General features: G+C 49.8%; 1 protein-coding gene across 1 annotated transcript; it reads right to left on the reverse strand.

Moving 5' to 3' along the window:
• Nucleotides 1-6,665: 6,665 nt before the first annotated feature.
• Nucleotides 6,666-17,718, reverse strand: LOC112898465. The gene is made up of 4 exons (XM_025966797.1): nucleotides 17,252-17,718; nucleotides 7,830-7,878; nucleotides 7,549-7,755; nucleotides 6,666-6,881 (listed from the first exon to the last, which is right to left on the reverse strand). Exons 1-4 carry the CDS (start codon nucleotides 17,716-17,718, stop codon nucleotides 6,666-6,668), a joined length of 939 nt encoding a protein of 312 aa, XP_025822582.1.
• Nucleotides 17,719-24,336: the final 6,618 nt, after the last annotated feature.

Consider the following 24,336-nt stretch of genomic DNA (forward strand, 5'->3'; position numbering starts at 1 on the left):
CAAACTAACTACCCCTCTGTCCCATAATATAGCTCTTCTAGAGTTTTTTAGATAGATCAAGTGTGAAGAGTAAAAATCTATATTACCCTTCTTTAGTTGAGAATAATTATAGCTTTTCTATTTAGCTTGCATGCAGATCTACATGCCATAATTAATTTGCATGCAAGGAGGGGTATTTTAGACTTCTTATACCAAAAAACTCACTTGAAAACTTAAAAGTAGCTATATTATAAGATAAAATTTAAATGCTAAAAATAGCTATATTTTAAGATGGAGGTAGTATAAATTTTAGAGTTATCGTACTTTTAGATGTGCTTCAAAACACCCATAAGCTACGTGGTACCATGGTGCCACACCATGTTATTATTAGGAGGTCATTGTTGATTTGGACCTGTTCAAAATTATCCATTAGAAAACCCAAGGCAGTTGACATATTGTTGGATTGTATAAGAACATGGGACAAGTTCAAGCCACCAGAAGTGAAAATGTGAGCCCAATGTATCATTTGAAATTCAAATTTAAAGCTTCCCATATATTGAGTGCAAGGTCTATATGATGAAGAAAAGTTGATGAAGTTTCATTTCACTCATTATTTTACCTTTACTTGTCGTCCTGAACGTCACATTCTTGCATTACTGAAATAACGTACATAACCGCTCAAAAAAATAATGTACATAAAAAGGGGAACACACCCCCCCAAAAAAAAAACTTTTATTTTTAAGTACATCCTAATTTGATTTTCCACCTTATTTAAGTTTCCACGCAATCCCAGTTGTACATCAGTTTCTTTCTGCGCATGGACAAGCAAGCTAGTTAGATAGTTGAAGTAAGAATCTGCTTATACTATTATATTTTATTTTCCTGGCTCCCAACCTTCCTCTGACCATCTGCCCATATGTTCTAGTTTAAGAGCTGCCACAAGATTTTGACGGCTAGATATATTTACAATTTCAGAGAATCATTCCCAGTTACACCCAAATCTTGCAGATATTCGATGTATCTGAACTCCAACCTGTAGCATCAAGCCGTGAATAGGATGGCTCAACGAAGTTAAATTCCCTGTCATAAAGCTAAGCAAAGTAAGGCTCATCAAAAGGGAACGTGGCAGCGGCTGCTGCGGTTCGCTTAGATCTGCTGGACACACCGCCAACCCAAGAGTATCTGGTCCCGAGTGGGCCAACATGCTTGCACGCATGAGCTGGGCACTGCCCGTGTAAGGAGAGTTAAATACGCGAACTCGAGAGGAGAGAGGACATCGATTAATCTGTAAACAATCAACTTCTTCTCCAATCAATCTGTCCTCTGCTCTTCGGCGGAACTATCTCCGAGTTCTTCTTCCTCCAATTCCCTCGGACTCGTGGTTCATTAGCTCGCTCGACTCGTGACGGACTCGGCTCGGCTCAACAGAATTTTGTAACGAGCTGAGCTGGAGTTTTTGCTCGTTTATTTTAACAAGTTGGCTCGAGCTGCTCGCGAGCCAAACGAGCCATGAGCTAGGTGTAGAATCTTGGTTGTAAACGAACTGTGAGCCAAATGTTAAGGTCCAAGACAGCCCAGCCTAAGTGTTCTCCGAGGGTTCAGAATTCTGTTTTCCCCATCCCACGAGCAACGCAAGATGCAGCCGCCGCCGCACCGCTGGTACTTGCCGTCCAGGCTTGCTCTTTTGAGTTCCCGTTCATTCTGCTTACCGTTCTAGAGCTCTCCACCATTGCCTATCCCACAAGCTCCAGGCACGAGTCCACCAATTGCTATGTATGGAGGCCGAGGTGGTCGCAACGTTCAAGACCCACAGGCCACGGCCGAGATCCGGCAAGCAGGCGAGGCACTGCTCTTTGATGTTGCCGCGGCCGGCAAGGAATCATGTTTGCAGGCTCGATACTGCCCATCTCATATATGGAGAGCAGTCGCTAATCCCCTTCTAGCGGCGACTGGATCCACCCCTCATCTCCTCTTGTCACGACCTGTTGGAGTTCGTCATGTTCCTGCAGCTAAATCCATAGCGGGGTGGACACCGGCGGCGACCACTGTCCTCCATGAGGCAAGTGGCAGCGGACTTCCTCGCTCCGTGACCATCACCCCATGGTGTGGCCAGAGTTCATTCTCGATGTCAGCCTCGCTGATTTCTCCATCGGTCCTGCTACAGGCATCATGGCTGCCCTAGCTCGTGAGCTCAAAGCTAGCTCGAGCTGGCGAGCCGAGCCGAGCTTGACTTTTAGCTCGTTTGGATAATGAACCGAGCCGAACCAGCTCGTTATCCTGACGAGCCAGGCCGAGCCGAGCCGAGTCGGCTTGATATCCAGCCCGACCCACCTGCCGCGATAAATCCAAGAGAGAAGAGACCATGTTTGTGTGTACTGCAAGAAAGGACCTGACGGTCCTAGCAGCTTCTCCAAGGCAAGCAGCTGCAGGCCGCTGCAGCTCCCGTCTTCTCGGAGCTCTCTCATTGCAGGCATCGCGACGCGCACATGCACGAAAGCTCCAGATCAAGCATTGCGCCAAGCCGCCAACATCGTGATCTGCTTTGGCGCCACCATGCTGTCCATGTGCCGCTGCAGCAAAACCCGCCACTTCGGTCCATCATTTCGCTTATTGTGCAGGTTAATCACTTCGCAAGCATCGACCGAGATCGATCCCCGGCGATCGTCGCCACACGACGGCGACAAGGAGCTAACCTAGCTAGATCGCCTCGTCCTCCATGGATTTTGTCTACGTGTTTGATTCGAATATGTCGATGCAATTTGCAGCAGCTGGATCTCATCGAATCTCATCGAACAGGGTACTTATGCTAATACTTAAAAGTGCTAAACTTTACAATTAGTTCATCCAAATAAAAGTGTTAATGGTGAGTGCTAATGGGTGGGTGAAAGCATATAGACCTCTAATTCAAATTTTGGTAATTAATAATATTTGTGGACTAACAATTTTTTGAGAAGAAAAGAATATAGGTGGGAGAAAAGTGAGCGTGTATCAATGCTATGAAAAAGCTTGGAGGTGATGTTGAGGGAAAAACCCAAGGCAAAAATATATGATAAGACTTTTCTATTTTTGCCGGTCATAAGATGGTTAGTGAATGAGACATGATTAGATGAATAGGATAAATAGCCGTACTATCAAGAGGGATTAATGTGCATTTGCTTGATAGTTCTATAGTACCATTTTGCTTAAATACTTGCACTATATGCATGAGGACTAACTTCATTTGACAAATGGTGTTCTTCTATTTTGAAGATGTGTGCTGGAACGATGAGACGGACCATCCAGCCTAGAGGGGCGGAAAGTCCACGAGCCTTTACAAAATCTGGAATCGAAATATTGTGTTTTTGCTTGCAGAAAAAAATGAACCGCGGACGGTCCGCCAGCTAATAAAGATTTTAGTTAGAGATGATGTTAGTTCTGGTGCGTGAAATCTTTTGAATGGTGGAAGGGGCTAAATCCAGATTTTAGTTAGAACCTTTGCAGTTCAGTTCTATGTGCTCGAGTTTCCTGTACAACGGATGGTCCGCGCCTTGTGAGGCGGATAGTCCGGCAGGACTAAAACGGTCGATTTGACATGCATTTATTGCTTTTCTAACTGTTGGGTTTGAATGGCGAACAATCCAATTTTTATGAGGCAGACAGTCTACGATAACTCTATTTCAACGGGTAGGGATGGCTATATGTACACCTTGTCCAGCCGTGGGTGAGGTCTCTTGGCATTTTGGAAAGTCTCCTTGACTCTCTTGAGCATCCATTCACGTCCTCTTCGCTCACCTTCCTTAGAGATTGCATCCTTATGAGTGTGAGAGCATCCTAGTGTATGGCATTAAGAGTTTGAGCTTTATGGCACTAAAGAGTTTTCAAGCAAGCGTCATTGACTTATTACTCTTGTGAGTTGCCGTTCCCTAGACGGTTTGGAGAATGTGAAATCGTTGAGCCCTTCAAGAAGACTGTGGAGGGGCTCCGGTTTGGTTTGTGAGAGATTCTTATGCTCATCTCGCCGGAGTGGTGAGGAGCAACTCTACTGAAATTGAGATTTAGAGAGGTTCATTAATTTAAGCCGGCTCAAAATCAAGAGAAGTCTTGATAGAGGAGTGGTTGAATCTTTGAATCCACCTCAACATGGATTAGCGGTAACCGGCAAATCATCGACACCATGGGAAAAATCCGTGTATCGTGCCCGGTTATCTCTTTGCTCTATTTCATTCATGCAACTCATTTTGAGCACTTTAATTTATTAAAGATTGAATTGCTACTTATCACCCGAGGTTGCAAACCCTCACCAGTGATAGGATTCGATAGAAATAGGAGTTTACTTATATTATTAATTAAATTTGAGAAGTGTTTATAGTTTTAGTTAAAACCGTCTATTCATCCTTTTCTAGTCGGTATCCTTGTTTCTACAATAGACTAAATTTTAGTCAAGACTTAAAAACTTTAGAAAGGATGTGAATGCTAATAGGTGCTAAAGTTTAGCATATCCAAACACACCCTTGGAGCATCTCCACCAGCTCCTGATAAATGTCTCCCAATAAGGTGTTATTCGGATATTCCAATATCACTTTGATGGGTTATTGGGGGAGATGTTTTTAAAATTTTTAATATTTTATCCCAATACAACTAACATATTGGGAGAGGCAAAATTCTCTTTTTATTTGAGAGGAGTTAGGGTGAAATATTAGGATAAATTACTAATTATTGGGAAAATAGAGAGTTATTGAAAACTGTGGGAGCGTATCTTCCCTTAATACTAATATTTTATTAGAAAAATGGAGACTGCCGGTGACGCTCTTTGGAAAGTGAGCCGCAAAACTTTTTCAGCGTTGATGAGGTGCCGACAAAAACTTGAAGCGGCTGAAATATAACGGTGTTCGATCTCGAGCCAGCTGTACACGCTTTGCATTGCTACCTCCTTGTGTAGCCAGCGTCGTTTGATAGGTTTAATTTCCCTCAGTCAAACGGTCAAAGTCAGCTGATGCCGATCCGCTCGTAGGTTTGCCGGTCAACAAAGCGCATTTCAAGCAGTCTAGTGTCTGCGTTCAATTCGTAATAACTACATATATACATATATACGGCGACCGAAGTACGTAGGCCGTGGAGTGTTGCAGCACGCACCTTTGGATGCAAGGGTACCAGCATGTGCAAGTGCGACAAGAAAAACATTCAGGGTCCGACCTCCAAAGCTAGCACAACAGGCAGAAGATCAATTAATTTCTTTACTCGTTTGTCCCTTGAAAAAACTGTATTAATCTTGTTTGAACCCTTGTTCATTTTTTTCCCATTTTTGAGGGAGAGATTGTGGATTCCAATTCCAAACAGTTAAATAGAAAATGAGCAAGATTTTTTTAAGGGAACGACAAGAGATTTACCGTAATTTTTATTAGAAGAAGAAGTTTAAGAACATACAAACAACTTCAAAGCCCCATATGACTGAAGCCAGTCCAGACTTAAAGACGACTACTAGAGAGAAAAAAAATAGGTGCGGAGGAAAATCAACAAGAAAAAAAAAGCTCCAGCAGCAACTATGCTATAACAAATTAGGGCGATGATCCCCAGCTCCCTTTCAGATTGGTGGCCGCTTGAAAACGATGGATATCTTCTTTGATTAGGTACGTCACGTCTACAACTTTCTTGGACTCTTGTTGAAAAACTCGTCAATTTTGCTCCTTCTAGATATTCCACCAAAAATACATCATTGGACCATCAAAGGTGGGTTTTTTCCTTACTAAAATCCTTCGGCACCTTTTCCACGATCGATAAATTGTGCTTGTGGAATTACTGGGCAACATTTGTTGAAGACCAAACCATCTGACCACCTGTATCCAAACTGCACAAGTATAAGGGCAATCCTTGCGAAGATGAGCAGGTGTTTCAGGTGCATAGTTCACAATTTGCACAATTGGTTATGTGGCCATCCTCTTCTCTCAAAATTATCTACAGTATCTTCCGGTGGAGGAGGATCCATTCAAAGATTTTGCATTTTGGTTTAGCTTTTACCCTCTAAATTGGGGTGATTAATAATTTTTTGAAATGGCCCTTAAATTGAATGCGGTAAGCGCTGCTGCTTTAGGTGTATTCTCCATCCGTTGTCCATCTCCAAGTGATCTTGCCCTCAGCTCCTTCATCTCGTGACAACAATCTAATTTCCTCCCATAGAGTTACATATTCATGTATCTCACTGAACAATAATGATGGAACCAAATAGATTGATCGCCAGATAGATCACATTGCTTCTCTCATCTTCGTTTTTGGAGAAGCTAAAGTCATGGGGTAGTCCCACCTCCTAGTTCATTTTAGTGGAGAAGGCAAAGATGTGCTCCATGGATTCTGTTTTTCATTGGATCTGCTCCACCGTGTGTGTTTTTTCCTTTTTGAAGTATTAGAATTTAGAAAGCCTGGAGTGGAACGTTCCAAACAGATCTTAATTAAAGATCATCACTCTGATAATAAGCGCCTTCAATATTTCTCTGGAGTATTTAATGACCTGTAAACTACATTCCAGCACAAGCAAGGACAGCCAAGATAGCTCTCAAGCTCGTAAGAACGAGTTAGTTCACTTCAGCACAAGCAAGGACAGCCAAGATAGCTCTCAAGCTCGTGAGAACGAGTTAGTTCACTTCAGCACAAGCAAGGACAGCCAAGATAGCTCTCGTATACAAACGGGGATGATTGAGTCTTAGAAGAGTCTCTTAACTTACCATTCGCTTCACACAGTCCCAATCATCAACTAGTGGCTGGTCAGGAGCTCTAACGGCTCCAAGCGTGGAAGGCCCATTTTCAACCCCAAAGAGAAGCTTTCCGATAAAATCAATGCTGCTGTCGAGATGCTTCCTATGCGTTACAGTTCCAGTGATCTCCCTCAGAACTTCAAGCTTCTCTCTAGATTTTTCATGTAACAGCTCATACTGAAACCAAAACCAAACCAACAAATTGTAATCATTCACCGATTCCATGATGTGAGCCCTCTATGTGATCCCACCCATTGCGGTGATTGCTAACACGGTACCAACAGACAAGAAATCCACAATGTAAAAAAGATCCTAATGCAGCATGTGCACAAAATAAACATAAACAAAAGGGATATGACAGGCTTAGTTGTTTTGTCAGTTGGTTTAAAGCTGGGTCGAGCTGTTTTCAGTTGTGTTTTCGGCCTTTCTTTGCAGGGCGCTCTGTACTTGCACTCTCTATTTTTCTTCTTCTCGTCTCATAAAACTTGCGGCAAATCTCTTGCCGTCTTTCAGGAAAAAAAAAAGAAAAAGGAATATGACGGCCATGCTACCAAACCATGTCACCTTGGCCCAGGACTACCCGGATAATCCATGCACATAGCAGCTTTAGTCAGAGAGAGTGATAGGATGTAAATAACAATCATTTGAAGAAATACATAATTATAAACACGCCCCTTATGGCCTTATTGTTGTCTGTGGAAATATTTGTTACATGAGAAAAAATGAGAATGTAACAAACAGGAGCAAACAAATTGTCAGAGTACTAGATAAATAAGTTCATTTTCATATTTCAGAAAGGAACACAACAAGCTAATTGAGGTACTGGTATAGCACAAGAACTTACCCTCTTCCAAAGGAATAAAATATCTGCATCTCTTTGGTTGACCACAGCCTTTTGGCCTCGCCAAAGCAGCTTATTTGTGACGTTGGCATTAGCAGGATCGAAACCTTGATAAAGGTAAAGCTTCTCGCCCTTGAAGGTCTTATCCCCATACTCCATGACATGAGAGCCTGCGCCATAATTGTTTGATCCCGAAGTACGCTCCTTCACCTGTGCACGGCACTGTGACTAAGTTTGGTTTCATCAATGCAAATGAAATGCCTAGAAGGCAACTTGAGACTCACCACTTCATACTGTTCCTTTATTGTTTCCTCCTTCAGATTGTGAGTCTCACTGTCAAATGGTTAATTGTCACGCTACCAGGTGAAGACTTCCAAACTAACAATTGCTTCCAAACTAACATAATATGCTTCATGGCTAAGCAATTAACACACGGAAAGTTCGACGTTTATCCAGAATTGGTACCATATTTTGATCCGGAGAAAAGTTTCAATCTTTTAAATTAGCTATTCTAATGTCCAATTCCTTACTGTACTCAGCTAATGTACTGATTCTATGTGCATAGATACAATAGAACCACAAATGCACAACATGCCATACAGCCATAGTATTTCTTCACAGACTCTGCCTGTGACTCCCAAATTATGAAACTAAATTTCAATATTTCTCTGGAGTATTTAATGACCTGTAAACTACATTCCAGGGTAACATAGCGTAGGGTTGCAGGTATACTAACAAATGAGAGTGGAGAACAAAATTGGAACACACTATCACCAAAAAAAAAATGTTTGCAAAGCTTCTTTTCGGTTCTGTTGGTAGGCACGCGCTGCACAGGCGCAGCACCCTGCAAGCATGCATGGAGCTTTTTGACTCGATAGATAGCTTCCTGGATTCTTCAAATGGTTTAACGTTTTGACGAAAAGTTCTGATGATTTAGCGTGAAGGCAGCAATACAAGCTAAAGGTGCATCGTTAAAGAACTGTCTCAGTGTTTGACTACACTTGTTTGATCCAAAGAACTAACCAAATCAGGAAACAACTAGTGCACCTGTAGCGGATACCGAATCTTGGCGGGAAACCGCAAGTTGCAAGACAAGCAAACAGGCCGGGACACTGTGGGCTGCTCGGTGTACATCGGCACCTAAAAGGTCACTGCTTGTCGATACGCCAGGCTGGGCTAAGCACAGAATGATAGGGCGACATCTCTGAATGCAGTTCTGAATCTGTTGCGTTGGCAACTTTTGGAGCTTGCAGTAGCTCAAGTAGCAGACTGATCCATGCTAGTAGAGCATAATTGTGGCTCGTAGCAGAGACAAGTCGACAACTGAACTGCTGATCTCTGCTGAATGTCTAGTACAGCAGTCCACCAGATTCAGAATTTCAGACCACACGGCAACAGGCCAACATGCACCATCCAGAGTTAATATACTGTATATGCCAACGGGCTATTACATTTAGCTGCCCCATGCACCAGCAGTCCGGTGGCAAGTTGCTCGAGCCCATGCTTCCACTGCATGCCTCCATGCAACTTGTATCCTTCGCTGTGGCATTGGACGCTGTTGGCAACTCGTAAAGTAGGAAGCAGCTTACAAGAGATGCCCCCATTTTTAGTGGTTGGTCTCGCGATCAGTGCGCAGGTGCAGCTGCAAGAGATTGAGATACACTCTACATGTTTGGGGACACATATTGTTGCAGGATTCGTCAAAGCGAACCTCGGACGTGCATGCCAATGATCGACCAGCCTCGGGAGTACGAAAACCAACGCAATTTGAAGGCACGCATATGTGCTGTGTTCTTTTTCCCCCAATTGACATTTTGACTTAGAGGTGCCTCGTGCCTTGGATTCTCTTTCACCCATTCAAACAGGCATAATCTACCAGATAATCTGCAGTTACGGACTGAAGGAACAGCTAGCAGGATAGCTTTAGGCTGTTGATGATGACACTGCCATCAGTCAGGCAGCATGAACAGAGTGACAACAACAGACATTGATTCAGATCATGCTCCATTGATCCTGATGGTGAAAACGTCTCAAAGTATATTATCTGATGAAGTGACAAGCTACCTAAGCATCTCATACAAGATACTCAGGCCCGTATATTTATGCGATGCTATCAGCGCGACCGCACCGGGCCCCCAAAATCCTGGGGCCCCCTAATTAATCAGCACTTAATTAGGCCCGGGTGATAGCCAGCCGTAGCTTCTAAATTAGCTCCTAAATGCTGATTCCTTTCCACAGCCGAACAGGCCAGAGCTAACATACGGAAATCAAATTTGAAGGACCGACACTTTATTTCCTTAAGGCCTCGTTGCTACCTAGGATTAGACGGTTTAACTTCGACTTGACGCGCTCGGCGAAGCGCCGACACCATGACCTACGGCAGTGCCACACTATAACCGTGACTCCTGAGTTGCTAACTTGCTGATTGTCGCTGACTATCTGTCGCTATTTTGCTGAGTTTTCAACTTTTTAATTGTCACTGAGACGCTGATTATATTTATAATAGAGGTTAAAAAATAATGGTAAGAAAGGTTCGATATTTTCTCCTTTAGCTTAATTGATTATGTTATTTATTAGCACCGCCAAACACACGAAGTTAAATAATAAATTTCAATTTATTTTGGATATTTATATTTACGATATGTAGGATTCCATTTTATATCTCGCGCTAGGGCCTCAAAAACTTTAGTACGGTCATGAAGTTACTGTCCCCCTTTTGTCCTTTTCTGGATGCTCATCAGTGTCTGGCAGGTCCAAGTTGCGAAGTGGCACGCTCCTGAAGGGATAGATTGACTTGATCACATGGATCGTCATCGCTCGTGGCAGGGCTCCTCGAGAGCTTGGTCAATTCAAACCTCGGACGCATCATCGTTCGTCTCGCTCCCTTGAAGCAACAGATGCAACTTGCAAGTGAGTTGTGCCAGCAGTGGTTTGCAGCACTTGAAGTCACTCACTTTGAACAATTTTCAAGCTAGCCGCTCTTTGAGTATTGATCATCCAAGTAAAGTTCGTTTGCTGAAAATGTCTGTTTTGACCCTAAAAACGCTCGGTCTTTAGCACTCTGCACTCCGGTGTTTTGCCGGATTTGCACACCGTGCTTATCCAAAATAGTCTTATTCCTCAATGTTGCAAACACAAACAGGCCAAACAGAAATATCAATGGTTACAGCTTATTAGGGCTTCTTTTCCTGGGCCGAAATCTTAGGCACTTATGATCCCTCAAAGAGGCAATACGGGCTTCAAAAGGCGGCCCAGTAAATGCAACATTGCAGACATGAGCATGGTTTTCGATTAACAAAATGGCCTGCAGGGTTGAAATGAAAACAGAAGGCAAATGCAATCTGAACACGCAGATTCTATACCTAGTGTGTTTGTACTGTGTGAAGAGAAACATGCATTAGTTGGCACTGAATAGGCTGTTACATCACCATTTTTTTTCCTTTAGGCCCCGTCTGGGAAGAAATTGAAATCTAAGTAACCTATTTATCTTGGAATGTGGTATTCCATAACTTTCCAAAATATATATAAGCTTATCTTAAATTTATGGGGTGGAAGATAAAAATTGATTCTATAGTTCCCTATGTCATGTTTCTAATGTACAACTTATAACACATTTTTGGACTCACTTCTCTATAGCAGAAGTGCAGTACATAAATACCTCTTCCATATGATCAACAATAATATATAAATATATTATACATACAACTATATACAACTATATTAGTTTAATTAATTTATATCTAAATTATAATTATTAGAATGGAATTTAATTCCAAGGATCCAAACGAGACCTTACTTATATCCTTGACAACTAAGGCTAACTGAACTGCTAAAGTCAATCAGACATTGTTCTGAACTCTGTATCTGACTGCAACACTTGTAGCAGCAATTTTGGCATTTGAAATGCAATGGGATTCAATTGAACTACCATATTATACACATCTCAAAATGATGAAATTCAATTGGATGAAAAGAATGACAACGATGGAGTGAATTGCAAAAAAAAAAAGGAACTCAGATTGGAGTTCAGACACGAGCTGAACAGAGATGATTGCGTTCGTAGGCATAAATACCTGGATGTTAAACAATCTGGAACGGGCGGCCGGGCGGTTTTCGTGCAGCGACGGCGAGCCGAGACAATCGCGCGCTTGGGCGAGCGTGTCTTCCTCTTCCAGGGCCGCCGCCCGCCGCGGTAGACTACGGCGGAGGCCGTTGCTGCCCACACGCGAGATCGGAGGTAGCGGCTTGGTCCCTGAAATTAGCGGGTTCGAGCGTAGATTGCTTGGGCGCGGAGCCTGCGGGGCTCGCCGGGGCGGCGCGACCTCGCCGGGAGACATGTCGCCGTCCAGGAACATTTTCAGTAGACCCTAGATTGGATCGCCATTAATAATCACGATCCGAATATTTGTACGTAACACCCTGAATATATGCAGATAAACCCTTATTTTGAATTGAGATTAATAATCGCGATCCAAATATACCCCTTCCTTGGGTGGAAATTTTGCAAATCACCCCTTGATCGGCTCTCACTCTCTGTCTCCTCACCCACCCGCTCCCGCTCAGGCCGCCGCTGGCCGCCGTCGTTGAGCAAATCCCCACACCATTCGCCGCCGAACTCACCAGCGGCGAAGATGCAAATGGGCACACTGTTCGTTCATCCAGCATATGTACGCATCAGTCGATGAACTGACGCCATGCTTGACATCCCTCTACACTAAATTCAGTGGTGTCAGCTCACCCAGGACTGCAGAGAAAGAAGAATCTCCATTTGGTGGCAGTTGGATGACAGGATGAAAGTGCTATGAGGAGATCAAGGACGTATTAAGAACAGCAGTACCTTCGGTTCCAGCTGGGACAGAGATTACTTCATTTTTTTTTCTCGAGAGCTACACAGTATAGGAGACACCTGCTGCTGTATGCATAATCTTATATGAGAAAAGGAGGAGCAAAATTGAGCTAAAAGGGAGAAAAGAAAGAAAACTGAATAAACTAGCTAAAAAGAATAGGGAAGGAAGAGGAGAAAAAAAGAAATTTGAAGGAGGTTTGCAACCAAGTATAGAAAACACAATCAGGAGTCTTCTCTGAATCAATGGGCTTCTGAAGTCCTCGACATCAACTGCTCAGCTTGCAACTTGGATGTCCTGCAGATAAAAGCTGTTTCCATGGTTTCCCAGACCTATCAATCCATCCAACTACCCATGGAAAAAAATTAAAAGCTTTCAGGTCGAGGAAAAAACAAAACATAACAACTGCAATGCGCCAACAAAGTGACGCTGCGGAACGATAGGAAATATAGTTACTTAACTGGCTTTGCATATAACCAAGTAGCTACACTGCTATAGTACAGAAGTACCTGAGATTTTTCAAGATATGACCTCCAATTTTCCATGTATTCTAGCACCCTCAGAAAAGATCTATTGTCAGTTTGTAATGGATGATTTGTGCTGAGCTACAGATACTTTGGCAGTAACCAAAAGGTTCATGCAGGCACCAACTTACCAGCCCATACACAGCATGAGAAATTCATGGAGATTGTTTTCCACTACCATATCGCAAGTAGGTGAAATTGGAGGTGCCGAAAAGAATTAAGGATGGAACAAATTATAACAAAGGCAGAGTAATGCTTCAGATTGGGGCTCATACGGCCAGGCCAAGGGCCAAACCAGATACGAGATAATCAGACATGATTACGTGCTTAGTAGAGTTTAGGCTACGGATAAATAAATACCTGAGGTGAAAATCTGGAATGCGCGGCTGGTTGGTTCCTGCGGGGCGACGACAAGCAGAGCTGACCGCGCGTTGGCCGAGCTCATCTTTGTCTCCTCCCGGTCCGCACCGCAGCAGCCAACGGCGGAGGTTGCTGTGGCCGCGCGCGAGACCGGAGGGAGAGGATTGGCCCCTGAAGTTTGCTGTGGAGAGTGCGGGATGCTCGGCAAAGGACCCCGCGGGGGTCGCCGGAGGCGGCGCGACCTCACGGGGTGCCATGGCCCCGGCCTGGAACATTTGCAGGAAAATTTTCAGACTGGATCGTGATTAATAATCGCGATCAGAATGTTTATATTTATCTCCTTATATATATATGCAAATAACCTCTATTTCGGATCGTGGTTAGGAATCGCGATCCGAATATATGCAAATGACCCCTATTTCGGATGAGAATTTTGCATCATGCCCCCGGGCTTCCTCTCTGTGTCCCCTCATCGGCGCCTGCTCCGGTCGTCGGCCGCCAGCGCCTTCTTCCGTCCCCGGCGGTAAGAGCAAAGTCCCACCCCCACTGATTGACCTGCTCCGTCTCTTCACTCTGCAGCATTCCTGAGCGCATGAGCCATGAGCAGATGAGTGAGCTGAGGAAGAGGAGTAATGCCACGAGCGAAATGGGCCTTCTGGGCCTCCGATTCGATTCCCTGCTTTCCACATCTCTTTCTTTGACTTTGACCGGCCGAATAGCATAGGCCACGTCAATGAAGTTGTTCTTTCATACTAGTTTTCAAAAACAAATTGTTGTTCTTTCAGATGAAGCAAATCCAATGTTTTTTTCATGCATGTATAAAATCACTCAGTTCGCCAAAATCCCACCTCTTCGTGGACCAACTAACCATTCTCTATTCCATTTCCATTAGGCAACCAATCATGCAACAGCAAACATAATAAATTTACCAAAATATTTTTTTAAAAAAAATATACAAGTCTCAGCACCTACATTACTCTGGGGCTGATGCATCTGCATGGAGTAACCCAATGACAAGCAATTTTATTGTCTCATAAAAATCTGATTAAGCTTCACCATCCGTCACGCATCATTCCGTTTCAAACTGAACATACAACAAGGTAGTATTTTCAGAATATTTGTAACTTGTGACATCGTACCATAACCATGATGTAACTTGTAACATGCTACATACAAAATTTTTGCAAATATCCGCCTACAACCTACATAAGTCTTATACTGAAGAAATTAATAGAGTGTGACGCCATTTTTCATAGCATGCTTCCTATGCCTAATGCTTCCTCTTGATGGCTGTAGTTTTTACTTTTTAGCTCCCGAATCTCTCAAGCAAAGACATACTAGCTATAATATGGGGGTAACTGAGACATCCATCTAGAGCCTCAAACTTCTCATGACCCTTCACCCTTCCATACATCACATCTTGGACGTGGAGGATCGGCTCCGCAAGGTACTGCTCCGGGCACAACTCTTTTGTAACTATAGGTTCCCTAATGAAGACCATCCGAGATCCTGAAACTGAAATCACACGTGAAATGTCCAGTAGATAGGTCCCTCCTCTTCTTGAGGCCAGCATCTAAAGATGCAAGTGGGTACTTGTCGGAGGAAATCTCCAGCCAGGTGGCGGAATGCACCCGCCTAATCCTAGTTAAGGAAGAGTTTGGGGAGGCCTAGGTGCGCTTGATCGATGGGCGGATGAACACAGGAAAGACACAAGGATTTTAGAGTGGTTCGGACCGCCGGAGCGTAATACCCTACGTCCACTTGGGTGTTGTATTGATTGTGGAAGCTATAGTCCAAGGGAGGTGCTTACACTGTGCGGGACCCCGACAGGTGGGTCCGGCCAACAGGAGCCTGTTCTACAAGAGATATGGAGATCTTCATCTCCAGCTCCTCTCCGTAGTCCTCACTATCGGAAAGTTGATGTGCGTATCTACAGCCAAGATATGGCCGTGTGCCGCCTTGCCGGCACAGTGACCGCTGTCAGTGTTACCCAACAGTGGAAGCCGTGCTGCCACTGTTGGGTCACGACCCTCTGACAGGCGAAGAAGCAGTGCTGACCTGCTGCACCGTCACCTCCGCGCACACTGTTACAGCGCACGCCTCGGCTCACCTGCAGCAGGCCATCATCACCCACGCACAACGCTGTGATGTGACAACACGCCGTCTGCCTGCGCACAGGGCACCGTGACGCGCCATCTCGGTAACAGGCGGGCTTACCGTGGTGTCAGTTTGGCAGACCATGCTTTGACTTGGGCGCGCACAGCCCACCCAACCGCATTTAATGCGGTTGTTGGGCCGGCGTCCCGTAGAGGGCCTTCTGCCACGGGCACGTGGCAGGGCCGACCCTGGAGTCGCCACCTTGGTGGCACGTGGCGGCACCGGACCCCTTCCCGGAGGAAATAGGGGGGTCCGGGCCCCCGAGGCCAGCTGGAGAGACAGGCACATAGGGGTGTGGCTCCCACACGTGGCGGCGCCGGACCCCCTATGGGGTCCGGGCCTGTGGAGGCCATCCCCAAGTACCTTGCCCTCATGGGCACGTGGGGGGGGCGGACCTATAAGAGCTCAGGGGGGAGGTCTGGAGACCACGGTCCCAGCTGGCAGGTCCGGACCATACGTCCCATCTCCCAGAGGACAAGGGTGGTTGTAGGCTTGGAAAACCCTGTGTCCACTAGGGTGGACAGTCTGTCAGATGACTTCCTAGCGGGCTAGGCCCGCGGAGAGGCAAATCTCCTCGTAGTGGACTACAATGGCCTTCTGGCCGTTGAGTAGCTCCTTGGCGATGATGGAGGATAGGCGGTCGAGCATGTGGTGGCGCGCGTCCACCACGATGCGCTTGGCGCACACGCCGGAGCTTGACACCTTCGCGTTCTCCTGTGAGGCGACAGCGAGACGCTAAGTGTCTGGACACCATAGCAGAAGGTACCCCTATCCGTATGTACAGACAGAGGCCCCCGGGCCCACCTCGGATGAGGAACGAATCCGCAGGTGGGGCCATATCCCAGCGTCGCGCCGGGTGGCCAGCTTGTTTCCGCTGAAAGAAAGGGCAGGAATGTCCTTTCCCCCTTTGCGGGATCCCAGAGGGGCCCGTCCTCTGCCCACGCCGTGCGCGTCAGGCGGTTCAGATTCTTATCTTATTCGAGCCCGTCCCACGGCTCGGGCGGTTCGGATTCCGCCTTTTCCCCCTGCCCCAGCGGCCACTCCTTTGACTGGCGGGCCCGGGCCCACCAGTCATTGAGTGTGAGAGGAGGGGGCCTGGTGCAGGTAGCCGTTCTGCTTCTCCTCGGTCACCACGGAGCTCGAGAGGGTGAACAGCTTTGTATAAAATCAGGCGCCGCAGAGATTGGCAACCTTTACGCTCTTGCCATTTCCAGACGCCGCCGCGCCCCTTCGTCTCCGCACGCACATTTGCAATCTACCTTCTTGTGCTCGGCATTCCTTCTCCTTCCTGCTCCCTTGCAATCCATCCCTTGCAATCGCAGCGTCCATCATCATGTCTTCTCTCCCTTTTCCACGCCGCTTCCAGAGCCAGAGCCAGCTGGACCTGGTGCATCGCGTTCTGGGATGAACCGCGCCGGAGCACGCCGAGAGGATTCGGGCCGGCAAAATCCCCCTCCGCGACCTTGCCGTGAGGGAGTTCTTCCTCTTCAACTCGTACGCTATGTGCGGGTTGGTACCACCGATCTCCTCCTTCTTCCTCCTGCCCTGGAGGAGTTTGGCCTTCAGCTCCAGCACCTCACCCCCCACTCCGTCCTCCTCGTGGCGGTCTTCGCCCACTTTATGGAGATGTTCGTGGGGGTCCGTCCCTGTACCGCTATCTTCAGGCATTTTTATGCCTTGGTCGGGACAGGGAGGAGCAAGCGCGAGGTCGGCGCTTACTACTTCGAGCTCCGGCACGGGATGGCGAACTCCTACATCAGCGCCTTCTCCAGCGCTAAGTGGGAGGATTGGCGTGACGGCTGGGTCATCGCCGAGGCCAACCCTAACGACCGCCTGGAGCTGCCAACAGAGAGGCTCCAGAGCGACCGGAGCACCTGAAAGGCCAAGCCGTCGCTGCCGGAGGGGCTCGTTCCGGTCCTGAACCGGGTCAAGAATCTGGCGAAGGGCGGCCTGACGTCCCTGATGGTGCTGGGCGATTTCCTGAAGCGGCGGATTGCCCCACTGCAGCAGCGGAAAAGGATGGCCTGCATGTACGCGGGGCCGAACGACTGCTGCAGGATCGCGCGTGGGCCTGGCACCGATTTCACCAGGGCGAAGCTGGAGGTCGCGATCCAGGGGATGACCGGCGACTCGTTCAGTCTGGAGACACTGGTCCTCCCGAGCGGGGTCAAGGCCCTATGCGAGGACCAGGCGTTGCGGTCGTCAGTCTTGGCGTTGATGCCGACCCTCGACGAGGGTGGTCTGGCGGTTCGGCAGGTAGGAGGCGACCCCAACCGCGGGATCCACATCCCTGGCGCCTCACCCGACCGCCAGCAGCGCACCAGCCAAGGTCCCGGGGGGCCAAGCCCCGGAGGTCCGGCCCCCGCCGGGAAGGGAAAGGATAAAGCGCCGGTGGCGGAGCACCGTCGCAAGGACAATGCGGGTGCCGCCCCGACCTGAAGGGATGATGAGGCGCAGGGGGCGGCCCCGACGCAGAGCGGCCAAGCAGAGGGGTCCAAGGCCCGAAGGCTCCAGCGTGGTGACGGCTCCTTCGTGGGGGAGCCGGCCCCCAAGCGCCAGAAGACGGCGGAGGCGGAGAGATAGAGCAGAGCTCCACCACCTCCGTCGCAACGCCAGCAGCCGGAGGGGAGGCCGGAGGAGGCGCGGCGGCCTTCTTTGGAGTAGCAGATTCCTCCGCCGCCACCGACGGCGCGGCGCCCAGCGACGCCTCTACCACCGTCCGAGCCAAGGCCACAAACCCCGCCCCCACCGCCAGGAGCGCCAGCGGCCGGGGACCTCCACCAAAAGTCCGGGGGGTCCTCGGCGGGAAAAGAGGTCCCCCCCCCCAATTGCCCGTGGTGGTTGGGAGTGGTATGACTTCGTGTAAGTAGTCTTCTCAAAGCTTTTAATTATTCCATTGAACTTCTAGGCCCTAACCCCATTGGTGTATGACAGGCCCCTTTCTTCGGATGCATCTAGCGCGTCTGCCGGCGTCGCACCAGCTGGGGCGTCCGGCCCCCAGCCAGCACCTTCATCTTCCCCTGCTGGGAGGTCGGCGACAACACGAGCAGGGACTCCACCTGCGCCAGCACCGGTAGAGTTCGAACCCGGAGGTCCGGAGCCGGAGGCTACGCCCCCAAGGCCGGAAGCCGCACCTCAGGAGGAGGCTGCCCGTCCCGCTGTGACGGCCGAGGCGCCAGCAGCGGCGGTAGTGGCGGACACCATGGCGGGGGCCTCTCCAGCTGAGCCAACAGCAGAGGAGGCTACGACAGCGGCAGAGGCACCAGCATCGGAGGTCGCAGGGGTCGCCAGCACCGCCACACCACCCTCGCAGGAGGAGGAGCCGGAGGTGGTGTACGGGAGGTACCTTCTCCCTCGCCCAGCGAAGGTCCCCCTCCCCCGCCTCCTGGCCAAGTGCCAGCAGGCACTGGAGGAGTTGGAGGTAGGTATCCGCCAGGAGTGGGAGGAGCTGGAGGCAGAGCGCCTCCGACTCTCCAACTGGGAGCGCCGCCTGGAGGACCGCATCAAGACAGTCTCCGCCCGCTACGCCGGGGAGTGCGCCGAGATCGCGCAGGAGCGTGAAGACCTATAGGAGCAGCTGCAGAAGGTTCTCGACCGAGAGGCGGCAGCTGCCCAGCGGGAGAGAGCGGCCACCCGGCGGGAGGCGCAGGCCATCGAGCGAGAGCTCGTGGCGGAGATGAGGGTGAGCGTGGCGGAGGAGAAGACGAAGACCGCCCTGGAGCTGACCAACCAGGCCAAGGCGGTGATGGGGCTGATCAAGGAGCAGGAAGCTGCCCTTGTGGAACGGGAGGCGGCCGTGGTGGAGGGAGAGGCCAAGCTTGCCGCCCACCAAGAGGAGCAGGCGGCCCAGACCCAGAGGCTCCAGGAGTGGGAGGCGGCCGTGGAGGAGGAGCTGTCGGCCGGGACCTAAAGGCTCCAGGAGCAGGAGGTGGCTCTCCAGGAGAAGGAGGCTAAGGTGGAGGAGTTCGTGGCGGAGCGGAGCGTGCGGATCGTGAGGTGGGTCGGTGAAGTGAACCCCTCCCTGGGTGCTCTCGGGCTAAGTCCCATCCAGGTCGCAGATGCCCCACCCTCACTCAGCGCTGTCCTCCCAGTGCTGGACTCCACCGCCGAGCGTCTGCGACACGTGGAGGCCGCCATCTTCGATCTCTTGGAGATAGAGGGACGGGCGGTCGCCCGAGGGATGGTAGAGTACATCCTTATCTGCTTCCCAAGCCACGACCCCGCCTTCCAGCTTAGTCCTGTCTTGGTTGGCCCCATCCGGGCGACAGCGGCCGCCGCGCAGGAAGGAGTGCAGGAGGCGGCGGACATGGTGGCGACCCGTGTTTGGCGCCGTCCCGAACCTACAAGGGGAGGGGCCTCCTCCGGATCACCAGCACAATAGGAGTAGTATCTTTTTTGTTATTTTTGTAATATAACTTTGTGATGTAATGTATGTTGTGTACATTATCAGTAATGCATTTAAATGTTTCATGCGTCTATTTGTTTCGAAAAAACTTAGCTGTTTTTCCAATTGTCGATCCTGTGATGTGTTCTCGAGCCTACCAAGGTCCCCTGGCCCCCTGGGAGGTAGTCGCGATAGGTCGGGACTAGCTGCCATAGAGTCGAGGTCCTGCACACAACTTAGGATCGATGCTTAGTAAACGTCCCCATGAGGTCCCAGACTTACTAGCGAGGGCCTTCTGAGTTGCATAGCGAGTCAGAGCACCAGGGCCTAGGTTCGGGGATTAAAGGGGTCCCGGTCCCTGGGTTCGTGGTTCGAGGTATAACGGTACTCGCCCTAGGGGGGCAGGACGTGTAGGCTTAGGGTACGGAACCAGGCTAAGCGGCTACATAACCTTGGACCCCAGCAAAGAACGAGCACGTCGCCGTGAAGCCAGTTCCCAGGCAGCCGATTCCTTCTCTCCTGCTAAACAGAGGTCCTGGAACAGAGACGCAGCGTAACAACTTAAGAAAGGCCTCGGGCATGTCACAGACGTGAAAGACCACGTGGGGGGTTAGTGTAGCGAGAAGCAAAGAAAAATAGAATCGCATAAGCCTTAAGGATGCATTGAGAACAAACTTTTTCTTGATGAATTGGTACAGAAGGATTGTGCGATGTACGCCAGGGGCCGGGTTTACGAGGGCGGACCTCCACCGCCCTGGTCCGCATAGGGATGCTACCAATTACAAAGGAAAAATTTCCTCTGAACTAGGCCCCTAAGGATAGAACTTACGGAGGTGCTCAATGTTACACGGATTGGGTAGTTGCATGCCTTCCTCCGTAGTCAAACGAACAGATCCGGGTCGGCACACCTTTGTCACCTTGAAGGGCCCTTCCCAGCTGGGGGAGAGTTTGTGCAGCCCCTCTCGGTTCAGGATTCACCTTAGGACCAGGTCCCCGACCCGGAGCTCCCTACTATGCACGAACCGTTGATGATAGCTCCGGAGCGCTTGGTTGTACCGTGCGTTTCGGACTGCTGCTCGCCATCTTCGCTCGTCGACGAGGTCCATGTCCTGGCGACGCTGCTGTTCCTGCAAGTCCTCATCAAAAGCTTGGACTCGTAGAGAGCCCATGGTGATCTCTGGGGGAAGGCATGCTTTGGCCCCGTAGACCAGGAAGAAAGAGGTTTCCCCAGTTGCCGGCTGGGTGTGGTCCGGTTTCCCCATAGTACGCTCGGAAGCTGATCAACCCATTTTGCGCCATGCTTCTCAAGATCGCTGTAGGTCCGGATTTTGAGCCCTTTGAGGATCTATGCATTAGCCCGCTCGACTTGGCTATTGCTCCTGGGATGCGCCACGGAGGGGAAACAGAGCTGGATACCAATATTCTCGCAGTACTCTTGAAAGTATTGGCTCGTGAATTGAGTCCCATTATCAGTGATGATCCGGTTCAGGACCCCAAACTGTCACACAATTGACTTGAGGAAAGCAGTTGCTGACGCCTTGGTAATGTTGACCACTGGGGTCGCCTCCGGCCACTTGATGAACTTGTCAATGGCGACGTAGAGGTACCGGTACCCGCCGACGGTCCTAGGGAAAGCTCCCAAGATATCCAACCCCCATACAGCAAAGGGCCAAGAGGGAGGAATCATCTGCAGTGCCTGAGCTGGAGTGTGTATCTGCTTTGCATGGAACTGGCATGCCTTATAGGATCTTACCAACTCAGCTGCATCCTGGAGCGCTGTCGGCCAGTAAAAGCCATGCCGGAAGGCCTTACCGACCAGCGTGCGGGATGAAGAATGACTTCCGCACTCGCCTCCATGGATCTCCGTGAGCAAGTCGCGGCCCTCTTCCCGGGTGATGCACCACATGAGGATGCCATTGGCGCCACGGCGGTAGAGATCCCCTTCTACCACCGTGTACCGCTTAGCCATCCGGACTATACGCTCAGCAGATGCTTGGTCTTCAGGAAGAAAATTATCTTTCAGGTAGTCCCGGAGCTTAGAGATCCATGCATCGGGACCTTTCTGAGAAACTGGCGCGGCTCCCTGAGGTCTTCGGGACTCTCGAGGGAGCACACAACCCTTGGCGGGCTGCACGGATGGAGCACCGCCGGGACCGCTAGCTTTGAGGTGCTAGTCCGGCCCCCTTGGCCCAGATCGGCAGACTGTGCGGAAAGCTTCAGCAGACGTCTTTGGAAAACGCCTTCCAGCACAGATGCCTGAGTCGATGCCCTCGCGGAGAGTGCATCAGCCGCTGAGTTGCCTTCGCGTGGAACATGTTGCAGTTTCAGCACATCGAAATCCTTCTCCAGCTTCCTCACATGGATGAGGTAGGCTGCGAGCTGGGGATTGTTGCAGCAACACTTCCCCTGGACCTGCCTGATGACGAGTTGAGAGTCTCCTTTGACCAGGAGCTCCCGGACCCCCAGGGACAGAGCCGCTATGAGTCCAAAGATTAAGGTCTTATACTCCGCCATGTTGTTGGTGGCCTCAAAATCGAGGCGCACCATGTACTTCACTTGCTCGCCATGTGGGTCGATGAGGACCACGCCAGCCCCAGCCTTATTGCAGCGTGCGGACCCGTTGAAGAAGAGTGTCCAGTGGGGTCCGGTGAACACCGGAGCCCTAGCTTGGGGTGGGGGGTCCAACCCATGGTCCGGACCCCCTGAGACACTTGGAGTCGGAGTCCATTCTGCAACGAAGTCTGCAAGGACCTGACTCTTGATGGCGTGGCGTGGGTGGAAGTCGAGTTGAAAACCAGCAAGCTCTGCTGCCCACTTGGCGATGTTGCCTGTGGTGTTGGAATTGTGGAGGATGACCCTCAATGGGTAAGAGGTCACCACCACAATCTTGTGGGCCTAGAAATAGTGATGGAGTTTCCTGGACGCAACGAGAATGGCATAAAGGAGTTTATACATCTCAGGATACCTGGCTTTTGCCTCATGAAGGACCTCGCTGACGTAGTAGACCGGCTTCTGGACAGTCTTGACTTTGCCTGCCGGACTGGGTCCTTCTGTTTGAGCTGGGATGCGCCAGACCCCAGGTCTCCTGATGCTTCAACGGGTGCGGACCCGGCCGAGCCCTCCGAAGCAGGGTCGGTTGTCACACTGGTGGAGGCCGGACCTCCATCCGCCACAGGAGGGACCATGGAGGCCCCCTGCAGGAGTTGCTCGGACCTCTCAGTGACCAGCACCATGCTGATCACTTCAGTCGTCGCTGCTAGGTAAAGAAACAGTGTCTCAACTGGGTCCGATTCGACCAGAACCGGCTGGGAGGTGAGGAACTGCTTCATCTCCTAAAAGGCTCGTTCTGCCTCTTCAGTCCATGCAAATGGACCGGACCCCCTTATCAGCTTGAAGAAGGGTAACGCCCTCTCTGCCAGTCTCGAAATGAAGCGGCTGACGGCTGCAAAGGACCTCGTCAACCTCTGCACATCCTTGAGACGCGCAGGGGGTCTCATTGCCTCGATTGCCCGGACCTTGTCCGGGTTGGCCTCGATCCCCCGGTGGGAGACCAGGAAACCAAGGAGCTTTCCCGCCGACACGCCAAAGCCGCATTTCTCGGGGTTAAGCTTTGTGGAAGTCGCGCGTTGCTTGTCGAAGACTTGAGCTAAATTTTCTAGGAGGGAATTTGATTCTCTAGTCTTGACAACGATGTCATCAACGTACACCTCAACTATATCTCTAACTAGATCACCTAAAGTGATGTTCATTGCACGAGCAAAGGTGGGTAGAGCATTAAGCAGTCCATATGGTATTATAACATAGCAATAAAGACCATCCACTATTACAAAAGCAGTATGCTTCCTATCATCCCTAGCCATTTTGATTTGGTGAAATCCAGAATAGGCATCTATGAAGGACAACAAGTCACACCCGGAGGTGGAGTCTACAATCTGATCTATTCATGGAAGTGGATAAGGGTCTTTTGAACATGCCTTATTGAGATTGGTGTAGTCGATGCACACCCGAAGCTTCCCGTTAGCCTGCGGGACCACAACCGGATTGGCCAACCACACTGGCTGGTAGACCTCCTCGATGAAGCCAGCCAGCAGCAGCTTGCGGACCTCTTCATGGATGAAGTTTTGCCGTTTGATGGACTGCTTCAGTGGCTTCTGCAGGACCGGCCTGTCATCAGGATAGATCTTCAGATGGTGCTCAATCACCTCCCTAGGGATCCCGGGCATCTGCGACGGTTCCCAGGCGAACACGTCAACATTTGCTCGGAGGAAGGCGATGAGCGCGCTTTCCTATTTCTCTCCCAGATTCCCACCGATGCGGGTGGTCTGGGAGGCTTCCACTCCGACCTGGACGGTCTTCACGGGTACATCGTCCGTATTAGATGGACGGACCTTGGGTGCCTTGGTCGGAGCCTTGGCACGCGAGGATGAAGGGTCGGACCCCTCGGCGCCGACTGCGGGGGCAAGTCCTGTTGCTAGCGCATGGAGTTTTTCAACCGCCACGACGGCAGCTGCCCGATCGCTCT

Source organism: Panicum hallii, chromosome 1 (assembly GCF_002211085.1).
Source record: "Panicum hallii strain FIL2 chromosome 1, PHallii_v3.1, whole genome shotgun sequence".
Taxonomy (NCBI): Eukaryota; Viridiplantae; Streptophyta; class Magnoliopsida; order Poales; family Poaceae; genus Panicum; species Panicum hallii.